We start from the raw sequence: 24,763 nt of genomic DNA, 5'->3' as shown, positions 1-24,763 counted from the left end.
AGCAGATATAAAGTTTCCTTGTAACTTTAAATCCTGTTTAACAAGCAGACGGTGTTTACAGCAGGATGCACTCTGTTTAAGACGCTGTCTCCAGGATCTGTGGAGCAGCCTGTAAGATGAGTTGGGGGGCTGAGAGGGCAGCTCGTCAATAACTGTAAGAGGACACCTGGCCTATATAATCTGATTCCTTCTGAGGGTTTCCTCCATCGACGCTCTGCGGACTTCCTCTCTTTCTTCATCCCATTATGAGAAACAGGAGACAGACGGGAACAGCACAGAAACAACGCCTGAATGCTTAATGAAGCACGGCTCACATCGACGTGCTGTATTAATGTTCAGCAGCAGTTTAAAGCAGACGTCAGAAGACCCGATAAGACCGGGGGTTAATTAACAAGTGTTGGAGAGGCTGTTTGTGCTGAATCAAGGGTGAGTTATCAGTTGCCCCGCTGCACCCGTCCCCTGGTGCTTCGGCACAAATTGAGAGAGCAGAGCAATTCCCCAGGAGTTTGGTTTAATTTCTTCTGGGCGAGAGATTTCACTGAACCATGTTAACCTCCAGCACCATCAGGAAATTAAGTTGCAAAAGAGGCTTAAGGTTTCCAAACAAACTGAAATGAAAGGCTGTGGCCATCAACAGACCGCTGCTCTGAAACTCAGTGAAGACACAGCAATATTTTTCAAAGGGTAAATAAACTGCTGTGTGCACAGAGCGAATGGAAACACGTCCGCTTATTAGCAGAGCTGACTTCAGATCTTTACTGTAGGAAGTACAAGGAACAGTTGAAGTCTGGATGACTTCTCTGCACCGTCACACTGAGCTTCACACTGTAACACGTCTCTGCTAACATCCACAAATGAGAACAATTTAGAGGAGGCTTCTTCTGCTGGAAATTATAACAACTCCAGTGACGACATCTGAGTCAGAGAGGAACTTTTCAGCCCTCAAGAGGATAAAAACAACAGCAACTCAATGCTTTGACTGTGTTGTTTATAGAAAGCCAACAGATTCAGCAGCTACGGGACCTTTCTTTTCATGTGAACCTTTAACTTTGGTGAGTAAAAGCACATTTAATTTGCTGGATTGATTGATCAGATGGTGACCAGTGACTGTGCTCGTCTCAGAGGATGTTGTCGATGGATCTGCATCCCCAGAAAGATGTTGTGTCCCTCAGTGGTGTCGAGCTTATTGCCGTTTGCTTTTTAAGGCCACGTAGGGTCATTTGTGTTGAGTTTTGGTTTATGACGATGAAATAATGGATTCTTAATTTAAGCGTGACAGCGGTGACGTAACTCGTGTAATCTCTCTCTCTCTCGACCAAAAGTACTCAATTAAAATGTTCCCTGTCAGCGTTTCTATCCGATGTTTCTGGATTTCCATCACTTAAACGATTATTTTTCTTAGCTGCTGTTTTCAAACTAAAAACTGAACGTTCCCAATGTTTAATTCAAACCATATCCCTGTTTCACCCTGATGACATCACTATGACATCATCAGGATTATTATTATTTTTTTAAAAACTTGACAAAACTGCTCCTGAGCCACAGCAGATATTATTCATCTGTTTTACTCAGGCTGACGATAAACTGACCTTTACGTGTAAAATGGTTAGAGTGCCCCTTTAATCCTCCAGATGATCCTAATTCATGGTGTCAAACGTCCTCACTAACCGGAACCAGTCCTGGTCCAGTTACAGTACATTTCCCAGCACGCTCCAGCCAGCTCGCTGCGTCCCAGCATGCTCTCTGGTTTGCCTTCCCTCCGCCTCCCTCCCGCTCGTGGATTATCATGTAATCCCTGATATTCATCAGCCTCGGGGGTCAGAGGTCGTCTCATTACAATCCTACAACACCGCTCTCATCCCGGTGAAGATGAACTGGATTGTTCTGGTGTGTCGGGTTTAAGAGGAGCGCAGACACAGTTCAACACGGAGCCGATAATCAGCTTTGTCATGAAATAACAAACTTAAATATTAAAATCTTTAGTTGGAACAATTTTAGTATCAGTTCATCTATTTATGCTTAATATCTCTATACAGACGGTCAAATGCACTTCAGTACGTCCAACACTAATTGAACGCATCACCATTCAGTTGCACTTCAATACAAATGAAAGTAAGTGAACGCAACACTATTCGAAGGTTCTTTAGTATGTACAGCAGTAAGTCAACGCATCACCACTCAATTGCACGTCAACAGTAAGTGAATGCATCGTTTTTCAAATGCACGTCAGTGTGTACGACAGTAAGTGAACACATCACCATTCCAGAGACTCTCAAGTATGTACGACAGTAAGTGAACGCATCACCATTGAGCTGTCTTCAGTTGTAGTCAGTCTACACACAGTTCAGCAGCCTGTTATTAATGTCCGAGTTATCAGATCCTGATTGTTTCAGCAGCTTTCAGGCTTTTAATGATCCCGACGGAGAAGATGTGCAGTACATCCATATTTCTTTATCCTACACAGGACTTTGTGAGGGAGATGAATACAAGGTTTTCTCTTTCTACTGAAACAACATGTAATACTTCCACTGAAGTTAAAAACAGAAGTGTACCTGTACATTAAATCATCCACATTTGAATAGCAAAGTTTTAATGCAAAAACCCCGCCCGGCTCACTCCTAACTATAATTAGTCAAATAAGATAAACAGCCACACGAGAGCACGTAAGTGAAGTTGTGTGTCATCCACTCTGTGTGCTGCCGAACATAAACGGGAAATAAATCGTCGTTTCACAAACCAAACATTTATTTTACAGAGCTCACATGATGAGAGCGAGGATGTCACCGCCACTGATGCATCGGTTATTAGATCTGGACGGACACAACCACCTGCTTCTTGTAAAACAGCGATGCAAATCATGAATGACATAATACTGTGTGTGTGTGTGTGTGTGTGTGTGTGTGTGTGTGTGTGTGTGAGATGCAGACGGACAGACTGAGGATCTGTGTTTTATCTTCTGTCCTTTTTTATTAATCCTCTCGGTGTTTAGATGTCAGCCTGTACAAACTTTGTCAATCAGGCTTTAGCTGCATTTAAACAAAGGCTTTTCACTGGAGTCCAGTTTGTACTGAAGAGTCATCATCAAGTAAAGACAAGCAGCTCTGCACTGTAAAAACTCTGTTTATCATATTTACTGTGTTATGAAGCGTTCGTGTCCACCTGCTCAGGAACGGCAGAGCAGAGCTGTCAGTGCGTGTTTGTTATCTCTGCTTCAGATTTGTCATTTTTGTTCATTAAATACATTTATTTTATAAAATAAAATAAAAGTATTAGCATCAAAATATACTTCAGTTACCACAAGTAGTGGTTCTATTGTCTAATTTACTAACACTATGTAACTACAGTACTTTTACTCAAATACTGTACTTAAGTATGATTTTGTGGTACTTGAGTATTTCATTTTCCCACTATGTTATTTTATACATAATCTAATCTTATATTTTATTTCACTATGCTAATATTTCAATGCTAAACAAAGCATGTTAGCATTGCTAATGGGGGGGTCGTAGGTAGCATATGCTAGCATACTAAACTATGAAGCTAAGATTGGTAAACAATTTAATATTAGCATGTTAGCATTTTCATGGTGGGTATGTAGCATATGCTAGCATACTAAACTATGAAGCTAAGATTGGTAAAAAAAAAAAAAATAATATTAGCATGTTAGCATTTTTATTGTGTGAATGTAAGCATGCTTATAAACTAAACTAAGGGGGCAACATTGGTAAACATTAAACATGAGCATGTTAGCATTTTCATGGTGGGTATGTAGCATATGCTAGCATACTAAACTATGAAGCTAAGATTGGTAAAAAATGTAATATTAGCATGTTAGCATTTTCAGGGTGGGAATGTTAGCGTGCTGATCGGTATAACTTCCTTGGTGCTGATGTTAGCATTTGGCCCAAAACACAGCTAGCTTGGTTGTAGCTATCTCGTAAGAGATTAAACTACTCAGCAGGGGTCTATATAATGTAGGCTAGTTAAATGTAGGCTAGTTAAATGTAGGCTAGTTAAAATTAGCTCTACAGCAACAGCCTACACTAAAACACAGCTTTGGCTACATGTTACTGTGAGCTACACAGGCTAATAATAAAGCTAAATAGCATTAGAATTAGTTTATAAAGCTCATTATTCAGCCATTTTGAATGACTTTTACTTAGCATCAGACATGTTAGCACACACGGTGGTTCTGCTGGCTACATTTAATTGGGCTGAATAAAAGATGTGAGTACTTTTCCCACCTCGGTGTCAGATGAATTGGTTCACCGTCGTTTTTTACAGTGTAGAGGAGGAGGAGGAGGAGGAGGAGGAGGAGGACGGTCCGGCTGTCAAACACAGAGGAGAACACAGCAGCAGGTTTCGGGAGGGCACCGCCGTTAGATAATCCTGTTCACTCTCGGTCGGAACCGGTGACGAGCCGCAGCGACGAGCCGAGCGGACCGTTTTAACCTGATTCCTCGAACTCCGCCGGAGCCGCCGGAGCGCCGACGCGAGCCGCCGGGGATGGTGCTGAGACACACGGAACCACGGCGACCCGCAAACTTCAGAGCGGATCCACAAACTGAGATGTTCCGACCCAGCGGAGCCTCTTTGATCATCAGACAAGTATGACTTAATGAGTCTTCATCAGCAGCAACAGATGAGAAGATGCCGAGCAGCTGAGAACACCTGCTGCTGTAGGTGAGACACACGTCACCAGCTCACCTGGACACAGCAGTACACACAGCAGTACACACCTGAACACAGCAGTACACACCTGAACACAGCAGTACACACTCTAACACAGCAGTACACACAGCAGTACACACAGCAGTACACACAGCAGTACACACCTGGACACAGCAGTACACACTCTAACACAGCAGTACACACTCTAACACAGCAGTACACACTCTAACACAGCAGTACACACAGCAGTACACACCTGAACACAGCAGTACACACAGCAGTACACACCTGAACACAGCAGTACACACCTTAACACAGCAGTACACACCTTAACACAGCAGTACACACAGCAGTACACACTCTAACACAGCAGTACACACCTGAACACAGCAGTACACACCTTAACACAGCAGTACACACCTTAACACAGCAGTACACACAGCAGTACACACTCTAACACAGCAGTACACACCTGAACACAGCAGTACACACCTGAACACAGCAGTACACACCTGAACACAGCAGTACACACAGCAGTACACACCTGAACACAGCAGTACACACAGCAGTACACACTTTAACACAGCAGTACACACCTGAACACAGCAGTACACACTTTAACACAGCAGTACACACAGCAGTACACACCTTAACACAGCAGTACTCTTCCATACAATACTGTACTTAAGTAGCTTTGATTTTGTGGCACTTGAGTAAATCTAATTTTATAATTGTCATTTGTCATACAAATACATATACTGTTCACACTATGTAACTAAAGTAGATTTACTCAATTACTGTCCAACAGTGTTATTGTCAAAATATACTGAAATGACCAAAAGTAACCGTTTTACTGTCTAATTTAATTTCTATTACAATCTGACCATGCGTACACACTGTGTAACTACAGTACATTTACTCAATTACTCTTCTTAAGTATGATTCTGAGGTACTTGAGTATTTCCATTTTACCAGTGTGTTACTAAATAAACAATTCAGGGAAAATATTGTATTTTTTTACTCCCCTAAGTTTACTTTACAGCTGTGGTTACTTTGAAGATTTTACAAAACAAAACTGTGTAACTATAGTACATTTACTCAAATACTGTACAACAGTATTAATATTAAAATATACTGTCTAATGTCATTTCATATTACAATCTGACCACACTAACAGACTATATATTTATATATACTCAGATACTGTGCAATACCACTGTGAAGAACTTTACTTGAGTAAAAATGCAAAAGTACTAATATCCACATATACTTAAATAACCAAAAGTACCAGTTCTTCTGTCTAATTTCATTTCTATTACAATCTGGTCTGACTAACACACTGTGAAACTACAGTTCATGTATTCAAATACTGTACTTTAGTGTGACTGTGAGGTACTTGAGTATTTACATTTTACTGGCATGTAACTTTACAACTCGATTTCACTTCAGTTAAGAGGAAAATATTGTGTTTTTTACTCCACAACATTTATTTTTTTATCTGTAGTAGAATCAGATTTTTACTAAATCTGTTGTATGAAGTATTTTTACACGCTGTGTAACTTTAGTGCATTTATTCAAATACTGTTCAAAAGTATTTGCATGAAAATACAGTTAAATTACCAGAAGTTGCAGTTCTACTGTCTGATTTAATTTCCCTTACAATAAACATCGAGACTACTCGAGTACTGTACTACTGCATTTATTTAATAACGTAAGTTACTTAAATCAGATTAATCGAACAAAATATAACCAACAAATACATTATGAAATGTTATATATGTTATACATGTTATACATGTTATATATGTTATATATGTTATACATGTTATATGTCTTTCCATTGGATTTAAATGATTTATGTTGATGCACAAATCTCGTCTAAAATGTTGATGGAAACAGAAACAAGATCTTAACAGTGACTCCGTCTGCTCCTGACAATCAAGCTGTTTATATATAATATATATATAATTGCTTAAAAGTTGGTTTTGGTATATAATGTCGAGATGTGTGCTGCATATGTGGGATAACTTTTAAGCTACATTTGGAAACGTAAGCTGCATAAAGTCACGACTAGAAGATCATTTCGCTTCATTTTTTTTTTAAACATGGTGGAAGAAATATTGAGACACTTTTTCAAGCAACAGAACAAAAACAAAAAAATCCAAATTGGCGGAAATGTTTCCAGGTCCTAAATCAGTCGACTCAGCTTCATTTATTTAACCTACTGTGTAAATATTGTTTTTTATCTGCCACATAAGTTATTAGCCAAAACTTATAACACGTAATAACTGACCACATGGCAGCGCTATTGTTAGCATGATTTAAAATGTTAAATATTTGATGAGGCACCTGTCCACTTCCATTTTAGACTGTAATACTTACAAAATTATATAAAATCACTGAAAGATGTTTGCATAAAGAAAAGCACTGGCACAAATCTCATTTATGTTTCATTACGTACAAAAATAGACGTATGTTTCAAACTATGTGACAAAAAAAAACTACCGTTTCTTTCCAGAATCAGTGTTATTGAACCTCCATAATCATCCAAAGAAAACGCTTTCATCACTCGTCGTTCCCAAAGACACCTGATGACAGTAACACCTGTCAGTAACACTCACACTTGTTCTGTAGAGTGTTGTTGATGTTTTTGAATTTCATCAGTTGCCAAAAACAAAAAAAAAACAAAAAAAACTGAACTGCCCACGTGTCCAGACACCGGCGGAGGTAAGTGAGAAATTATGTAAAATAATCTCCCCTCAGAGTTCACAGTGTTTTATTTCACGTCAGCACGTTCGTATTAAAAACCTGTGAAAGGATGAAGAAACTATCCACTGAACACCAGTCGTAGTCGAAGCTGCTTCAGTTCTGTTGACGGGTCCGTGTCAGACGTGTTCACCTCTCTGGGTCGTTCACACCGTGAGCGTGTTGAGGTCATACAGCAGCCGTGTGAGCGTGTTGAGGTCATACAGCAGCCGTGTGAGCGTGTTGAGGGTCATGCGGCAGCCGTGTGAGCGTGTTGAGGTCATGCGGCAGCCGTGTGAGCGTGTTGAGGGTCATGCGGCAGCCGTGTGAGCGTGTTGAGGTCATACAGCAGCCGTGTGAGCGCGTCGAGGTCATACAGCAGCCGTGTGAGCGCGTCAAGGTCATACAGCAGCCGTGTGAGCGTGTTGAGGTCATACAGCAGCCGTGTGAGCGTGTTGAGGTCATACAGCTGAATATAATGTGGTGAGTTAGCATCACTGACAGTTTGCCCAAGTGGCCAACTGTGGTACTGCAACTCATGTACCTCCGTTATTCTGCGCTCGCACCATGTAGTGTGATGGTTCACTTTCACATCTGTAGTTATCTCAGTGCTTTCTCATCCGTAACGTAGTTAAAGTGACTACGAGGAACTTTTAAGTGTTAAAGAAGCAGTCTGGTGATTCCTGTGGTGATTATAAATGATCTGTAACAGCAAACCGTTGGGTTGTTATTTAAATCTTTTATCCAGCATTGAGGTCAGAGTTTTACTGTCGCTTTCACAAGATCATGTACGTCAGTCACTTTCATTTTCGGGCTGCTCTTCCACGCAACGAATGTAAAAAAAGAGCCATATGGACCTAATGTTAGCGTGGGGCTAGCTAGCGGTTATTGATCCATCTGCTTCACAATTTAAATTTTCATAGAAAAACTTTAAGAATCAAGATGATGAGACTTGTTGTGGCAACCAGAGAACAAAAGTTGTGGACCAGAACATCTTTATGATGCTGTTTTGTCACTCTGTGATTTGGATATTGAACCTGGTCATACAGCGATTTTGATTATAATTTGATTAACTGTGCAGCCCTTTGTGTTAAGAGAAAAATATGTATTTTTTAATTAGTTTATTCTTTTTTCATAGAGCATCTCCGTGGATCCTTCTAACCTCCTGTCAACCGGACATACGAACACCTCCTCCGCCCCGTCGCACACTCTGAAGCCAGCATGCCCATCATCAGTAATGCCAACCATGACTTCAGCACCTACTCCATCAGCAGTGATGACAGCAGCCTCGACCGCTTCTTCACTGAGATCCCGGAGACCGAGACCATCAAGGGCGTTTACTTCCAGCGAGCCCAGCTGCTCCGCGACTCCAAGGCCTCGTATGTGGTGGACCACACCCTGCAGGTGCTCATCAATGTCGGGGGCAACCGGTACACTTTCCCCTGGAGCACCTTGGAGCAGTTTCCCCAGAGTCGGCTGGGACGTCTGCGCTTCTGCACCACCCCCGAGGAGATCGCGCGTCTCTGCGACGACTACGACGAGACGTGCCAGGAGTACTTCTTCGACCGAAACCCGACAGCCTTCAGGGTCATCCTCAACTTCCTGGCTGCAGGAAAACTGCGTCTGCTTCGGGAACTGTGCGCCGTGTCGCTGCACGACGAGCTCGACTACTGGGGCGTGGACCCGGGCCACATGGAGCGCTGCTGCCGGCGCCGCATGATCACGCGTGTGGAGGAGGTGGCCGAGCGAGAACGCAAAGAAGAGGAGTGGAGGCAGAAGAGGATGCTGCTAACGAAACCCGTCACACAGACTGAGAAGGGCTATCGGAGGCTGACCTGGATGCTGCGAGAGGTGGTGGAAAACCCTCAGTCGGGGCTGGCGGGGAAGACGTTCGCCTGCCTCTCAGTCGTCATGGTGCTGGTAACCGTCATCAGCCTGTGCATCAGCACCATGCCAGACCTGCGAGATGAAGAGACCAGGGTGGGTATGAGGCTGACGAAAAGCTGACAGACACACAGCGTCTTTTTAAACCTGTGAAGCCGTTTCTCCGTTTGCTCCAGGAAAATAATCTGTGTCTTGAAAAAGAGGCAGTTAGTGACTCTTAATGTTTAAGTAAATTAATTCTGTGTTAATTATATTTTCTCAAGAAAATTATGAACAAAGCGTCGAGCTGAAAATCAATATTTATATATAAAGAATAAATGAGAAGACTGTGGTGTTTCAGGGCAGTGAGGAGGGATGAACCACTCGTCTCTACGCTTTCAGCAACGACGGGCCAAAACTGAACAGCTTGCTTTTTGTTGCAGAAGCAAAGCTTCACTAAGCAGAATGAATATTACTAAAAACCAAAGGCAGGCGATGAAAGGATGGAAACAAAAGCTAGAATCTCAGAGCAAAAACTAAACTAAGTACCAACCTGGAAAACACAAAGAACACAGGCAGCAGATGCAGGTAGAAACAAGGAGTAAAACAGGAGGAAGACATGAAAACTGAAAAACACAAACCCCTGATTAACTAATTAAACACAGGTGAACAGGCAGGTAAAGACAGAAAGAAGACAGGGACAGAGAGACAACCTACAACACAAGATGAGATTGATGATTTATGGAGTTACCAGATTATTCAGGAGGTAAACAGCATCATGTGATACTCTAAATCTGATAAACACACCGGTTTTTTTGCACAATAATCTGTTTTACTCGGCGCATGTATACCGTTAATCTGCACAACTGGATGTCGTTTAAACGTGAGCGGATGCATTTTCTGCTCATAAGACGAAGAAGGAAAGTGTTGTTTTGCAGCCCTGACCAGCGGAAACATCGTGATAAGCGACGTCATGTTGACAGGATGTTTTACGTGATGTGGAAAGAAATCCAACTAACTGACTGAATTATGTAAACCCGTTTTTTTCCGTTATCACGTTACTAAAGTGCACGTAAAGACGTCAAATCAGATCATTATCATAACCTGATTGTTCCCAGTTACAGATTAATGTGGTAAACGTGCTCATTGTCACAATAAATGGACCCAGCACCGTTAGTATTTAAAAAACAAAAATGTTTTCGATTAAATAAAATCAACCAATAATAAATATTTAGTTCGATAATAGATGAATATGAATCAAATAACTTGACTGACAGGTGACATCATTCACAGTAAACACACAGGTGAGGGTTATTTGTAAAGCAGTGAAGTGTGTGAAGAAATTACTTTTGCCAGTGTGACTGTGAAATCGTAGACTTCTGCAGGTATCATCTGAGCGGACAGCAGGCAGACAGGATGCAGTATTGATCATATAACTGATGGTCGGTGTCGATGGTCTGAACTGGGCTTTGTGGTTACGAAGCTGGAGACAGCCGATCGATTTCTGCCTGATGCATGTGCACTAATCAAGACAAAATGTTCGTCTCAGAAGCTGAAAATGTATTTTTTGTATGTTTTGTGATTGATGAGTGTTGGACCGAACAAACATCTGGAGTTGTTTTTTAAATCTTTGCTCGGAGACGAACACAAAGCCAAGATTGCTTTTAATTTCTGGAAACCAGTTTTGTTTTCGGTTTCTTGGCAAACATCTGAAGTTGAACGTTGGCCAGCCGGTTAGCGTTTCTTCATCTTGACAGGCTTATGAAGATAATCAGAATTGGACAGAGATGAATGTTGGATTGTCAAAGAAAGCAAAGGGACTTAAATGTATTGTGATTTATGAAACAATGGTTCTTTGACTTCAGACAGAAGGAGACAAAAGCTGCGTCTCACTTAATGATTCTGAAAAAACAACTGTCACTCACATGTGTTCAGTTTTTACTATTATTATTATATAACTGATCAAAAACTGTCTTCAGATCGTTTTTTAATACGTCTGATGACTTGAATAAGCAGTGAACGTTAGCTTGAGCTCTGAGTTAGCACTAGTAGCATCCACTATAGTCTTAAATACGTGTTTGATGGCTTAATGCATTTTCAGCGCTGTGTAATAACACAGTTAGATTCTTTTTTTTTACAATACGTATTATCTTTAACACAAAAAATAGGATTTGAGGTTGACTAACCTGAGTTTGGAAAAGTCATGTCTCGTCAACGTCCCCAGATCCAATACAGAGCTGATAACGTTAGCCTGAGCGCTGATGTAGCGCTGTAGCATCCGTGTTACTGTTGTCTGTTAGCGAGGCAGGCTAACGTTTCCGGATGACGGACATGTTGTTTAATCCATTCCTTACACTTTGCTCTTGTGTTTTTCGTGTTGAAAATATGCTTAAAAAAAGACACAACCACTGAACCCTGAGGCCTGTCGTACCAGTTACAGTTGCTCACGTTCATTTATGATTTATCTGTTTTATGGAGGGAGTTAGCTAACGGTCACTATTCAAGTTAAAGTCTTCAGACGTTCCACCTTTGCTAGTTTCTCTTCAGCTGCCTGGATGGCGAGCCAGACGTTCTCTGTAGAAACTAATATCAGGATATAAAATGTTGTGAGCTATCAACATGTTTCCAAGCAGAAAGTTCAGATCAAGTTCACTCTCATCCTGAATATTAATGCCTTTAAGAATAATTTACCTACTCCCTGGAGTTGTATTGCCTCTTGTAACTAAGCGTACAGAAATATAGATTTAAAATATTGATTTAAACGCTTGATGAGTCGCCTTCAGCTCTGTGTTGTCAGTAAACATAACGAGGCTCATTATGAGCAGTTAGAGTTTTACAGGGTTGTTATTTTAGCTTTTTTTCCATCACCCTGTATCTGAGACCGTTCCTCATCAGAGGGTCTGTTCTTGTTCTCAGCCATCCGTCATTCAAAACCTCTGAAATGGAAATTGATTTTCTTTTTCCACTTTAATGACTCGCCTGTTTTTTTAGCTCTCAGCTGGTCTATAAATCAATTTAAGTTGTGTGTAGTTTTACGTTGCAGTTCAACACCTGAAGCAGATTTCCCATTTATAATAAAAAACATTTACAGCTTTATTTATTAACGTTGTCAAAAAATTAATCAATCTACTGTGAAAATCAGTTCTGCAGAATCGTATCCAGAGTAATACATTAAAATGACCTATAGTGGCACTGAGTAGAGCGCATACCTCCGCCCAGGCCCAACAGTCCCCTTTCAATCAAGTCTTCCAAAATCCAATATTAAACGTGATAGCACCTTTAAACCAGCCATAACTGCTTAACCATAGTTTAAGATCCACATCAGTTTCTTCCGTGTCCGTTTGTTTGATGGTTGATTGGTTCATTTAGACACTTGTTAGCAACCGCTAACCATTTTTAACACACAGAAGAGCTTTATGATTAAACTGTGGGACATTTAATGATGGATTTTATGTCGGAGAACAAAACATGTAAATATCTTCGGCCTAATGTCAGACGTTTTAGTTACTGCACCACTGTATTGTCTGATCTGGTGAGCTTGAGTTATGGTTGAATAGATGTGGGTGGTTTGAAAAGGAAGAGTGATACAAGGCTTTCAAGTTTGATGCAGCAGAGTCGGAGATACTCTGATCTGTGTCGCAGCTCTGGCTGTATGTCGAGCACTGAGGACAGTATCAGACGTTGTTCTGACAGGCAGAGGACGACGAGCTCAGACCAGTGAACTGATCTTTACGTGTTAAATTGGTGTGGTGACCCTTTAAAGTTTTGTCCGTGTGTCTCATCACAGTCGGTCTCTGTGTCTGCAGGGCGAGTGCTCCCAGAAGTGTCAGAACATGTTTGTGGTGGAGTCCATCTGCGTGGCCTGGTTCACTTTGGAGTTTGTGCTGCGATTTTTCAACGCTCAGAGCAAGCTGGCCTTCGCCCGCGGCCCCCTCAACATCATCGACGCCATCGCCATCCTGCCGTACTACGTGTCCCTGGTGGTCGATGTGAGGGATGAGTCACAGGAGGATGTCATCATGGGTGCCGGCAGAGGCTATCTGGACAAACTGAGCCTGATCCTGCGCCTGCTGCGGGCGCTGCGGATCCTGTACGTGATGCGGCTGGCTCGCCACTCTCTGGGCCTGCAGACGTTAGGACTGACCATGCAGCGCAGCATGAGGGAGTTTGGCCTGCTGCTGCTGTTCGTCTGCGTGGCCGTGGCCCTCTTCTCACCTCTGGTTCATCTAGCAGAGAGCGAACTGGCGCCGTTTGCCGCCACGTACCCTCAACACAGCTTCAGCAGCATCCCGGCCTCCTACTGGTGGGCCATCATCTCCATGACCACGGTGGGCTACGGCGACATGGTGCCACGCAGCATCCCCGGACAGATAGTCGCGCTGACCAGCATCCTGAGCGGCATCCTCATCATGGCGTTCCCCGCCACGTCCATCTTCCACACCTTCTCACGATCCTATCAGGAGCTGAAGCTGGAGTACGAGCAGCTGTGGAAGGAGGAGAGAGGGAAGGAAATCGCCGCAGAGTCGGAGGGAAGTCGGTCCAAAGTCGATTCGTCACCAGACGAGCTCACGTCTGTGTCGAAGGAAGATAACGACGGGCTGGTGTCGTGCAGGAGTCATCAATCCACACTTCCCTCCACAGCTTTCTAACGGAGCGGCGAGAGAGCAATCAAACACTCTGACTCAGTAATTACATGTAAAAAATGGTGACACTTGACAACATACTCTGTCCTAATGTAGGTCGTTCAGACTGTTATATAACGGACACTTCACACCTTCAGTTCTCGTCTGTTCATGTTCTGGATTCACGCTTTAAGCTTTCAACAAACTTTATCTTGTACTCAACAGCTTGTATGAAGCTTTGTCACATCTGCACACACATCACATGCAGCACTATTATTATCCTCACTGTTTGTGTAAAAACATATAAATTATAATCTTACTGCAACTATTGTGCACAAAGAAAGTATGAAACAGCTGTTCAGCTGGAGACGCTCGTCACGTTACGTTAACGTTAGCTGTCAGCCTTTAGCATCCGCAGCCGTCCGTCCCTTTACGACATCCATCAACATGTTTGGAGTTTCGTGTTGTTTGTGTTTCATTCAGGAAGAGGCGGCTTGTTAGCTTAGCTTAGCTTACTAAAGTTAGCATTGATTACCACTAGACGTTAGTTTTCGCTCCGGTTATTTTAAGAGAGAAAGGACAGGTTCTAGCTAGCGTTAGCCGTCTCTCTTTAATGGGTCCAGTTGTTGTGACGGCACAAACCCGTCTCCTGTAATATCAGCGATTTACTCTAATGACTAAAATCACAACACAAGCTAACGTAAGGAGCGATCAAATCACAGATGGGGCTGGGGAACGATGTTGGGCCCTCAGCCGGCGAAGTATCTTTTACCTTTTTATCTTTTTTTAGCTGAGAACACGGATCTGGTGGAATTTTAGGCTGTTAAACGAAGTAATAAACACTTTCTTTACCCGCAACACAGATATGACGACTATTACATAATAGTATTGACATCGTTAGTAGTCAGACTAAATAAAATTCACATTTGACATTTTTGTATTTAAGTTTATGACCTGTAGTTTATCCACATGAGGGTAAGAAAGGCTACGATGTCGTGCCGACAGCTAATAATATTAACTTTCCGTAATCAGGATGATTTTTATCGTACATCCCGTAAAAAACAAAGTACAATACGATGTAGGTTGCGGAATAAATGAGGAACCAGGTAAACGGTGAAGGTAGATACCTGAGAAAAGTCGTCAAAAAGGCAGATTACGTTATATTATAACAACTAAAGCAGAGAGAAGATACAAACTCACTTTATCCTGTTCATAATGTCCTTGTTGGCTTATTCTTTGTCCCGTACTTCCTGTTTTCCATCTCACATCTCGTTCACGTCACAAACTGACTAAATCTTCACTGTGATAAGTTACACAGCGTGTCATGTTTCTGTCGATGGCTGAGAAATAAAATGTAAAACTTCCAGTATGCTGCAGAAATGATAAAAAATAATAAACGCAAGTTGTATCGCACAATTCATACAAGACATGCAGGCGATGAAGATGATGAGCGGCAGCGAGCGAGACGAGAGTTCGATCATCCTCCTCCTCCTGATGTGTTTTAGCTCCTCTGTTTGTTTGACTTCCATTCATTTTTAAATAAAGTAAATACTAAGTAAAAACTGTTTAACTCTGCTTGTATTTTTAACTGCCCTCGAGGTTTGTTTGTTTGTTTGTTTGTTTGTTTGGTTGTTTGGGAGAGAAAATGACCGTCACCTTGTGCTCTGTGTCTTCCCGTAGCGAGGCTACGTCTCTGCCCGGAGACCGGTCATGTTAACCAATCAAACCCACGGCCGACAGCCGACAGCCAATCAGGGGCAGAGTAGGGCCGGTCTCTGGGCGGAGAGGAGTCCATAGCAACCTGATAGCAACGGTCTGGTCAAAAACGGATAGCAACCATTATCCAATTTATCCATTTTTCATGTGAGCACAAAATCGGAAATCGAAGAAACGAGTCGTTATCCGTTTTTTTTCGTTTTGGTTTTGGAAACAAATACTGAGAATATGAGACGTTTTTTCGTTTTTTTATTTTTGGTTTCATTTTGAAAAAACGAATGAACAAATGATACGCGGATTTATCTCAACCAGGTGTTTGGTCGTGTTCGTGTCTGGACCCATCAGTCGTACATACTGCTGGAAGCGACTGCTCAGTTTGTAATAAGGCTGTCATGACATCAGATTTACGCTACAGTTAGACCCAACGAATTAACGATTTCACAATGATCTGTTGAAAATTAGAAAAAATAGTAATCAGTCAAATTCATCTTTAACTTTATTTATAGTGTGTTTTGTCTCTTTTGGGCACATTAATTACACCAGGAAGGTGGAAGCCGCTCTTCCTGTGGGCTTGACCAAAGACGTTATAGGACCTCTCGCAAGCCCGGATTAAGAGCGCGAAGCTAGTGGCCAAACTGAGATAGCATCGCCGCGTGATTTGTTCCCATAAGCTAACGTTGTGAAAGAAGCGTCTGTAAAACGGTGGATACATTTTTTTGAGCGTCACAACCTCAAGAGACATGACTCGTTTCATAACTGGAGCCATTCGGTCCAATAACATCTGGAAGGTCTAGAAGAGCCGCACGATTCAATTATTTTATCCCCATTCGAGTTAGCCGGGCGCTAAACAGGAAGTTAGCCGGCTCAGTCAGCAGAAGTCTGCAGTGCGCTCGCTCTGCGGGCCGCACGGTGTAGAAGATCTGGGTATTTTTATCGCCGGGATGTCGATGTTTTTTGGCTTCAAACGCCGCTGAGCAGCTTTCATAGGAATCAACAGCGCTAGTAGTAATAGGTCCGTCACCTCTTCTCAAAGAGTCCCACCATTTCTAACTTCTTCTTGTCTTGTCTTCACTGCCCCCCACGACCTCCTTCTCTCGCCACCTATTGTTTGATTTGAAGCTGATTTCTCGTACGTCTTATTCATCAACCATTGAACAGCTTGTGTTCATCGATGATTACACGAAGGACATAACGAATCAATCGTTTCCGTCCCAGTTTCCAGTCTGTGTTTCAGAGAGCGGTGCAGACTGGAGGAAACGAGGAGGCGACGGAGGACGAGAACACGTGACCGCCGGCCTCTTCAATGTCTCCATTGTTTGCGGTCTGAGCGAAAGTCACGGTGCCGGCAGCAGCAGTGTTTGAAGAAGTTCAGGCAGAAAGAGGCTCTTCAGAAAACGCTCCATCTGTGTCTCCAAACACAGTCACAACAACAGATGTCAGCGTGAGCAGAGTTTGCTCGGTTTCAAACGGAGACGACTGTTCACACAAAGGAGGAACGATCCATTCAGCAAGAAGAAGAACGACTCCAACAAAACAAAGTGCTAATTGATGTCTGTGGTCGTCGCACCAGCTGAATGAAAGAAGACAGTAAGTAGAAGACTGCAGGTCTACACCAGGTGTGTTTGAGGACATGTTGACATGTCAATATGAGCAGATTTATTGTGGTGATCATCTTTTGTGAGGTGTTATCTGTGTGTTCAGTGTCTGGTTTTATTATAAATCTTAATCTTAATCTCTAAATGTTATCAAATGTTATTTACTAAATGAACTTTTCCACTGCTGACGTCACACTGGTCACTTCCCTTTAAAAGATATACACGTGTATTTAGTGTAGGAGCTAAATATCAAACAGCCGCAGTGAGGACGACTGACTCCAAAATAAAGTGAGCACAACACTAAATCAAAAAATAAAGCTTTTATTCTGAAAGGGGCGGTACAATAAAGATACATTTAAAATATTTTCATGTAATCACATAAAAAATATTACATCAGGACACAACAGTACATATTGAAGAGTAAAATATCTTAATATGAAGTCAGTCATTTTCTAATGTCTTTTTTAAAATTTTCTGTATGAACATCATTGATTATCAGTTAAAGGGCTTCATCACAGTGAAGTTCAGCCACATGAAGAACCAAATCTTCATGACAGACAAAGGAGCAGCATCTTCACGCTTTGCTGGTCTGGTTTCCACACGGTGACCTATTGAAAGGGGAAGATGGAGACGTCGTGTTGGCGGTTGACTTCTCAAAGTCTGCCAGCAGCTTCTTCGCCCATTTCAAGCTGTCATCAAAACAGATCTGGACATTGCACACAGTTGTGACTCTGTAAGAAACATAACACACATCGTTAGAGGATCCCGTCACAACTGTTTCTTCTCCCGTGAATCATCTGACGAGCCTCAGATGTGACAGATGTGATTGTAACACGACCTTTTGACACTTTAAGTGGATTTTGCTGCCACTTCTTTTGTACTTAAGGTTTTGAGGGCAGTTTTCTAAGTTTCTAAGTTGTTTTATTTTGCATTTCTAATGCTTTAAATGTAGTGGTGAAAATATCACTGTATATATGTGAATATATCAGAAACAGTAAATGATTAATTGAAGTAAAAGTACTTTTCACAGTTTCAGTCACAGTCGACCTGCAGGTACAATAACTACAATAACAGCTCCCTCTTGTGGAGAGTCTTCAAACTACTAGAGATTCATTTATTACTGAGTTATTACTCAATAAAAATATCATTGTTAAGATGTTATTAACATTTGTATCTCTTTGTCTGGTATTTAGAGATTCTGTTACTTTACTCGAGTATTTTCAGTAAATATTGTACGTTTTTACTTTATTCCTGAACTCTTTCCATCAGCATGGAGTGAGGAGATGATGACTGTTCCTTCCTCCTCTCATTAATCAATAAGTTCTCCAGTTTAAAATCAATAAACGATGCACCGTCTGCTTATACTCACATGATTGATGTGACTTGACACTTGCTGTTGCTCCTCACGACGTTCTGGATCTTTCCTCTGGGAACAAGCGTCTCAGTGACTTTTTCACAGCAGAGTTGTTTATCGAACCCTGGTGCGACTGGAGCTGTGAACACACACATGGACACACACATTTAATACTCAGTCTGCAGGTTGGATTGACAGACAGCTCACAGAGACTCAAAGCAGAGGGACTGACCTGCAGAGATGTGATGCAGGAGGCAGATCAGAGCCAGCAGAGCGAAGGTCAGCAGAGTCTTCATGTTTCCTGACGGACAGACGAGCTTCTGTTTGAAGGAAGGTCTTTAATCTTCAGCTGATCTGAGTCCAGAGCTGATCTGAGTCCAGAGCTGATCTGAGTCCAGAGCTGATCTGAGTCCAGAGCTGATCTGAGCTGCTTTTATACTCACATCAGCTCTGTTCTCAGAATCACATCTGTTTCCTCTGCTTCTCTTTTCTTACTACTCTCTTAGTTTTTTCTGCTTTACGGAGAAAGTGGCTAATGTGTAACGTGGTTTCATTCTTGATTACATTCTCAGGATTTTGATGCCAACATTAAGAAACTGGTCCAGGTCCTAGAAGTAAATGTGTGTGTATCTCTTCAGTCTTAGTTAATTAACCCCGGAGGTACTGGTGTTGAGGTATTTCCATTTTATGCAACTTTTTACTCCACCTCATTTGTCTGACAGCTTTAAAAAGTTATTTGACGTCATCGCACGCCGTCTTCCCAACATCACGAGACTGATGTCGACCTATCAGAGCACATCACGCACGGCAGACGCAGCGAGACGACACAAAGACGTAAGAAGACGTGAACAGACAGAGAGGGAGGCTGAATGGGGAGAAAAGGCGTGTAAGTGTCTCGTATCTGCAGAGATTTTCTTATTTTCTCACTTTGTTGCTGCTCGGGACGCTTTACCAACCCAAAATGTGGCTATTTGACGTCAACTGTCTTTGTGGTGCGTTCAGGAACAGCTGGGACAAATCCTACTGATTCTACCTCAAAAATGCCTCTTACGATCAGACGTCACCGTTCATCTAGAAGCTCACCTGCATCAGAGCCGAGGTTATTCTCGTGAGAGTGTTTCTGCCTTTCAGTCGTCTGACGCCTGCAGGAACTGATCCTCCTCATACCCAAAGCCTCTTTACACCTGCAGGTTTCTCACATTTCAATTCTCTTGAGACTCAAGAGGCGGTCAAAGAAGTATACGTCACTCAACCGGAGAAATCTCACCAGAGCCGAGTGTCTGGATGACAGTCTGGGTGAGGACTGTGGGGCAGTGAGTCACGGACAGAATCAGAACCAGACAGGTGTCATTCACCACCTGTCTTAAAGGTCCCATATTATGAAAAACACGTTCTCTCTGGTCTCTACATGTATAAACTGGTCCTCCCTGAGCCTACCAACTCCCAGAATGAGGAAAGCAAACCAGTCCAGCATCGTCTCTGCAGCCCACCCGCTGGTAAAACGGGGCTCCTGCAGGCTGTTCAGATTCAGCTCCTGTCGTGACGTAACGACAGGAGTGATTTGCATAGGCCGAAAACATGCCCCCCTCTCCCCGGAGATATCCGAGAGGGGGGCGTTCGTCCCCGAGGTGAAGGTCGGTGTGTCCAGCGGTAAACTAGCAGTGTTTCGCAATGTCGTCGCTCAGAGCTAGACACGCAAATTGCTCTGTTGTTGGTTGTAAAAATCAACATAAGTGCCATATTCTGTCGCAGCTACAGAAGAACAGAAGAGACAGTGGTCGCGTTTCATTTTTAACAACAACGTGCCGGCTACGGTTCCTGTAAGTCTGTTTGTGTGTGCTAACCGCTTCACATCGGACTGCTTCAGTAACGAGGGCCAGTACAAAGCTGGCTTTGCCTCGACACTGACCCTCCTAAAAGGATCAGTCCCAACCATACGGGACCCAGCAACTGCACCCGAGCCACAGGTGAGTGTCGCAGCGTTTTGATAGTATTTACAGTTGCCTATGCTGGTGACGTCAGCTTGAAATTGGCTAACTAGTTAGCTCCACTTCGGTCCGCTATGAAACGGCGTTTGAAGCGAGTTTAATGTTAATAATATTAGGAGGGAGCTCGGTTGTCACAGTGAAAAGTCTGGAAACGTGCAGACTGGAGACAGAGACTATGCGAACAGTGTCCAAGAGTTTGGAGACTGTGTTGGAGACAAACACAGCTTTCGCTAGCTGTTTTTAGATGTTACCTGTTGCAGGTCAGTGGGGGATGGGAGCCAGGTGGTTGTGTTGGGGAGTCCTGCTGCAGCCGCAGAGTCTGTGTTTTTCTGAGCCTCCTTCTGGGTCCGATTCTGGGTCAAACTGGTGTGGTTGAACGACAGCATCTCGGCGAGCCATAGCGATACATCCACCGTAAACATTAGCGCATGCTACCGCTAGCATGAGCGGCATCCTCTCCCTGAGAGGAGCGTGTAGCAGGACGGAGCTCATTAGCATTTAAAGGTGCAGGCACAGAAACAGCCTGCTCTCACCTGAGCTCACCTGAGCGACTTTCAGACAGCTGAAGTTCAGGACCACGGATGGGTTTGGGGCAGTACATTTCAAATACAGTGTTGTTGGACCTCTGACAGCTGTGTGAAACTGATGAAAAACAGTATAATATGGGACCTTTAAGCCTTCACAAAGGGGGCGTGGTCACATCCTGATTGGCTGTGAGGGGATTGCCTCCAGCTGCTTTCACTCATTAACCTCCACACCTGCACACAGGTGATCTCAATCCACTGTTAATCATCTTTGCACAGAAATGTCCTTCAGAGGGATCCTTGAAGGATTATCAGGCACAAAGCACCATCGAGCAACTGAACTATAATACAGACCACTCTAACTTGTTTATTATGTTTTTTAGCTTTTTAGTGTTTGCAGCAGTTACACTGAGCTGTTAGTGACAGCTCTGGTTGTGTCATTAACATTAACATTCAGATTATTTATGTTGTAATTAAGTTTTTAAATGTAATCTTTAGTCACAAAGGTTTTCGATCTTGACTTTAGCTTCGAGTCCAGCAACATGTAGAGTTCAGTGCAGCGACACGAGGCAGCAGAGAGACAGGATGTACACTTTCACACGTTTAATGATGTTTAACATCACAAGAATAAGAACAGGAGGTGAGAGGAGAAACGAGAATGAAGTTTCTCTTCTCTATATTTCCTCATTAAATATTAATTCATAGCGAGAATAAAGATGTCAGAAGTGTTTATTTTTGACGTGCGAGAGAGAACAGTGACAGTTTGTTCTTAGAAACTCTGCTCTGCTGTTTCTGATGGACAGAAGAAGTGAAACTCACATCATGTCGACCAATCAGCTCACAGCGTCACATGCAACTACTGACTAATACTGATAATAATGCAGCTAGTAGTGCTGCTGCTGATACTCTGATTACTTTCACTGAAAGACTATTATGTTCACCGTATCACTCCGACGCTGTGACTACTGCAGCTTCAGCTACTGAACATTAAATTACATGAAACCAAATGTCAAGAACCTTTTCTGAAAAACACACAAGCAAGTTCTCCAGTCATGATACATCTCTGAGTTTAATGACACTGAAACTGTCATCCATGTTTTTATTTCATCATGACTGGACTGCTGTCACAGGTATTAATCAGAAACTAACCTGTTAAGAACTCGCCTCTATTTTGTGTCTCTGCAACTACACAGCAAAACATCTGAACAACCTCTGACAACTGTGATGCTGATAAAGTGAATCAGAACAACATTCTGGAACATTTTGATACATTTTGACACATTTTAGAACATTTGGGAACATTTTTGAACATTTTGACACATTTGGGAACATTTTAGAACCTTTTGACACATTTGGGAACATTTTGGAACATTCTGACACATTCAAAACTGTAAAGTATGTAAATATTTTTGTAAACCATCAGAAAATAAGACAAACTTTAAAGTTAGAATTTGAATATTGAGTATTTCTCTCTGATTTTGAGCACAGATGAGTTATATTATCCATATTAGTGGGCACTTCTTCTCTAACCCGTCCACCTGACAGGTGTGGCACATCAGGATGCTGATTGAACAGCATGATTGGAGCACAGGTGTGCTTTGGACTGGTCACAATAGAAGACTGCTCTAAAAATGTGCAGTTTTATCTTGAGAGGAGACTTTTATAGGCACTGAAACATGGACTTCACATGACTGGAGTTACAGATACCTAAAAGATTCAGTTGGTGGTGGTGGGAGTGAATCAGACGACCAGTCAGTGTCTGCTGTGAGCACCGTCTGCCCCACGCTGTGACACATCTCCTTGTTGATTGTTGCCGCTGTAATGCTGGTCAGTGGCTGTGAAGTTGTTGGACAGTGTGCAGAATAATGCAGACAACAAGAATATTGTGCACAAACACCCACACAAAATTCATGCAACTTGAATATAACTGTTCAAATGTGAACTAAAAAACTCAATCAAAACCAGCGAGACGTTAGTGAGCAGTATAACATTATGATGCATATTAATTTATTTTAATCATTTTATTGATGAAGTAGAAGTGATGGTAGTTGCAGAGGCAGATGGATTATCTCAACAAGGTGCTCACTAAAACAGATTTTAACACATTTGTGCTCAAATTCTGAGAAAATAATTATTTTGTGCATAAAAAAGTCTTGAAACAAAGTGTTGTTTGTTCTGTGAGTCCTGACAGCGTGAGGGCAGGGGAACTTTATTATTGTACATAAACCACAACTTCTTCATTGTCACAGCTCTGTATTTTGACGTCTTAGAATTGATCAACACAATCGTTCATGGGAACAGATGAGGAAGTGAAACACAAAGATTTCTGTTTATTCACATTAACTTCAACCAGTGAAGCGTAGTGCCAGACAGACGCTGCACGAGGCCACTGTGTCTCCTCCAGTAGAAGGTCAGATACTTGTGTTAAAGAACAATACTCTGGTGAAAGTAGTACTGATTCAACTTCTTTACTCCAGTAAAAGTAATAGAGTACAGGCTCTGAAATGTACTCAGAGTAAAAAGTCTCCCTCTGAAGGACATTTGTGGTCAAAGCTAACTGAAGCTCACGTCATATTAATATAATTCAAAGACTGTTAAAGTTAAAGGTAGAATCAGTAGGATTTGTCCCAGCTGTCCCTAAACGCACCACAAAGATAGTTGATTGTTGAGTCTCATTCCCAGGACGTCAAACAGCCACATGTTGGGTTGGTAAAGCGTCCCGAGCAGCAACAAAGTGAGAAAATAAGAAAATCTCTGCAGATACGAGACACTAACACGCCTTTTCTCCCCATTCCAGCCTCCCTCTCTGTCTGTTTACGTCTTCTTATGTCTTTGTTTCGTCTCGCTGCGTCTGCCGTGCTGATCGGTTGAAATCAGTCTGGTGATGTTGGGAAGGAATAACAATAATCCATAATTCACCTCAAATGCATCAAACTAAAGTAACGAGGCTGTTTTGAAGCTGTGAGGAGGAGAAAGTTCAGATGTTTGTGTTCAGATGTAGAGAGGGAAAGTCACAGAGATACTCAGGTTCAGTACAGATACCTGAAACATGTACTGAAGTACAGTAATGAAGTATTTGTTCTGCTACAGCCTCATCTTTGTCCTCCTCTGTCTGTCCCTCCTCGACCTGAAAAAGAAACAGGACATCTGTACTCGTACTTCACAAGTATGAAAGTGTTATTTCTCACACAGATGTCCCGCTGGGCCGGCTGGCGGTGCTGAAGAAACAGTCACAAGGTCACTCAAGTGTCAGCTTTCATCCTCCAGGCAACATGAGTGTTGTCACCAAGTCCTCTGAGACAGACGGACGGACGGACGGACGGATGGATCGATGGATGGATGGACACGGTGATGACATGCAAGATTTAACACTAATAAACACAAACAGACTTCAGCAGTGATGGGGAGTGAAGATCTGCAGAATGTGGTTAGTTTTGGGTTGTTTTTGTTTGTTTGTTTGTTTGTTTGTTTGCATGAACTATTTAATTAAATAATTAATTTTAAATTGTATGTTTTATAATTATGCTTCCGCCGGGCGATCGTCAGGGCCGGACGCATTATGTTTTCGGGTTGTCCGTCCCTCCGGGTAATTCTTGTGAGGTCAAAGGTCACTGTGACTTTAAATCTTGTGAGGACAATATTTCAAGAATAAATCGAGGGATTTTTATCAAATTTAGCACAAACC

At 42.4% G+C, this 24,763-nt stretch overlaps 2 protein-coding genes across 3 annotated transcripts; one reads left to right on the top strand and one right to left on the bottom strand.

Annotated features, from left to right (window-relative positions):
- Positions 1-8,573: 8,573 nt before the first annotated feature.
- Positions 8,574-14,339, top strand: LOC140994977 (voltage-gated potassium channel regulatory subunit KCNG4-like). The gene is made up of 2 exons (XM_073464847.1): positions 8,574-9,396; positions 13,086-14,339. Exons 1-2 carry the CDS (start codon positions 8,638-8,640, stop codon positions 13,926-13,928), a joined length of 1,602 nt encoding a protein of 533 aa, XP_073320948.1. The 5' UTR covers positions 8,574-8,637; the 3' UTR covers positions 13,929-14,339.
- Positions 14,340-17,517: 3,178 nt separating this feature from the next.
- On the bottom strand, positions 17,518-18,987 carry LOC140995024 (C-C motif chemokine 18-like). 2 transcript variants are annotated; one of them, XM_073464909.1, is made up of 3 exons: positions 18,799-18,987; positions 18,582-18,705; positions 17,518-17,943 (listed from the first exon to the last, which is right to left on the bottom strand). In XM_073464909.1, the coding sequence occupies exons 1-3, from the start codon at positions 18,860-18,862 to the stop codon at positions 17,787-17,789; spliced, it is 345 nt and encodes a 114-aa protein (XP_073321010.1). In that variant the 5' UTR covers positions 18,863-18,987; the 3' UTR covers positions 17,518-17,786. The 2 variants fall into 2 exon arrangements, with proteins under 2 accessions (XP_073321010.1, XP_073321011.1); XM_073464910.1 differs by having other exon boundaries at positions 18,582-18,699.
- Positions 18,988-24,763: the final 5,776 nt, after the last annotated feature.

Source organism: Pagrus major, chromosome 4, assembly GCF_040436345.1.
Source record: "Pagrus major chromosome 4, Pma_NU_1.0".
NCBI lineage: Eukaryota > Metazoa > Chordata > Actinopteri > Spariformes > Sparidae > Pagrus > Pagrus major.
This window is presented reverse-complemented; position numbering and strand designations above follow the sequence as displayed.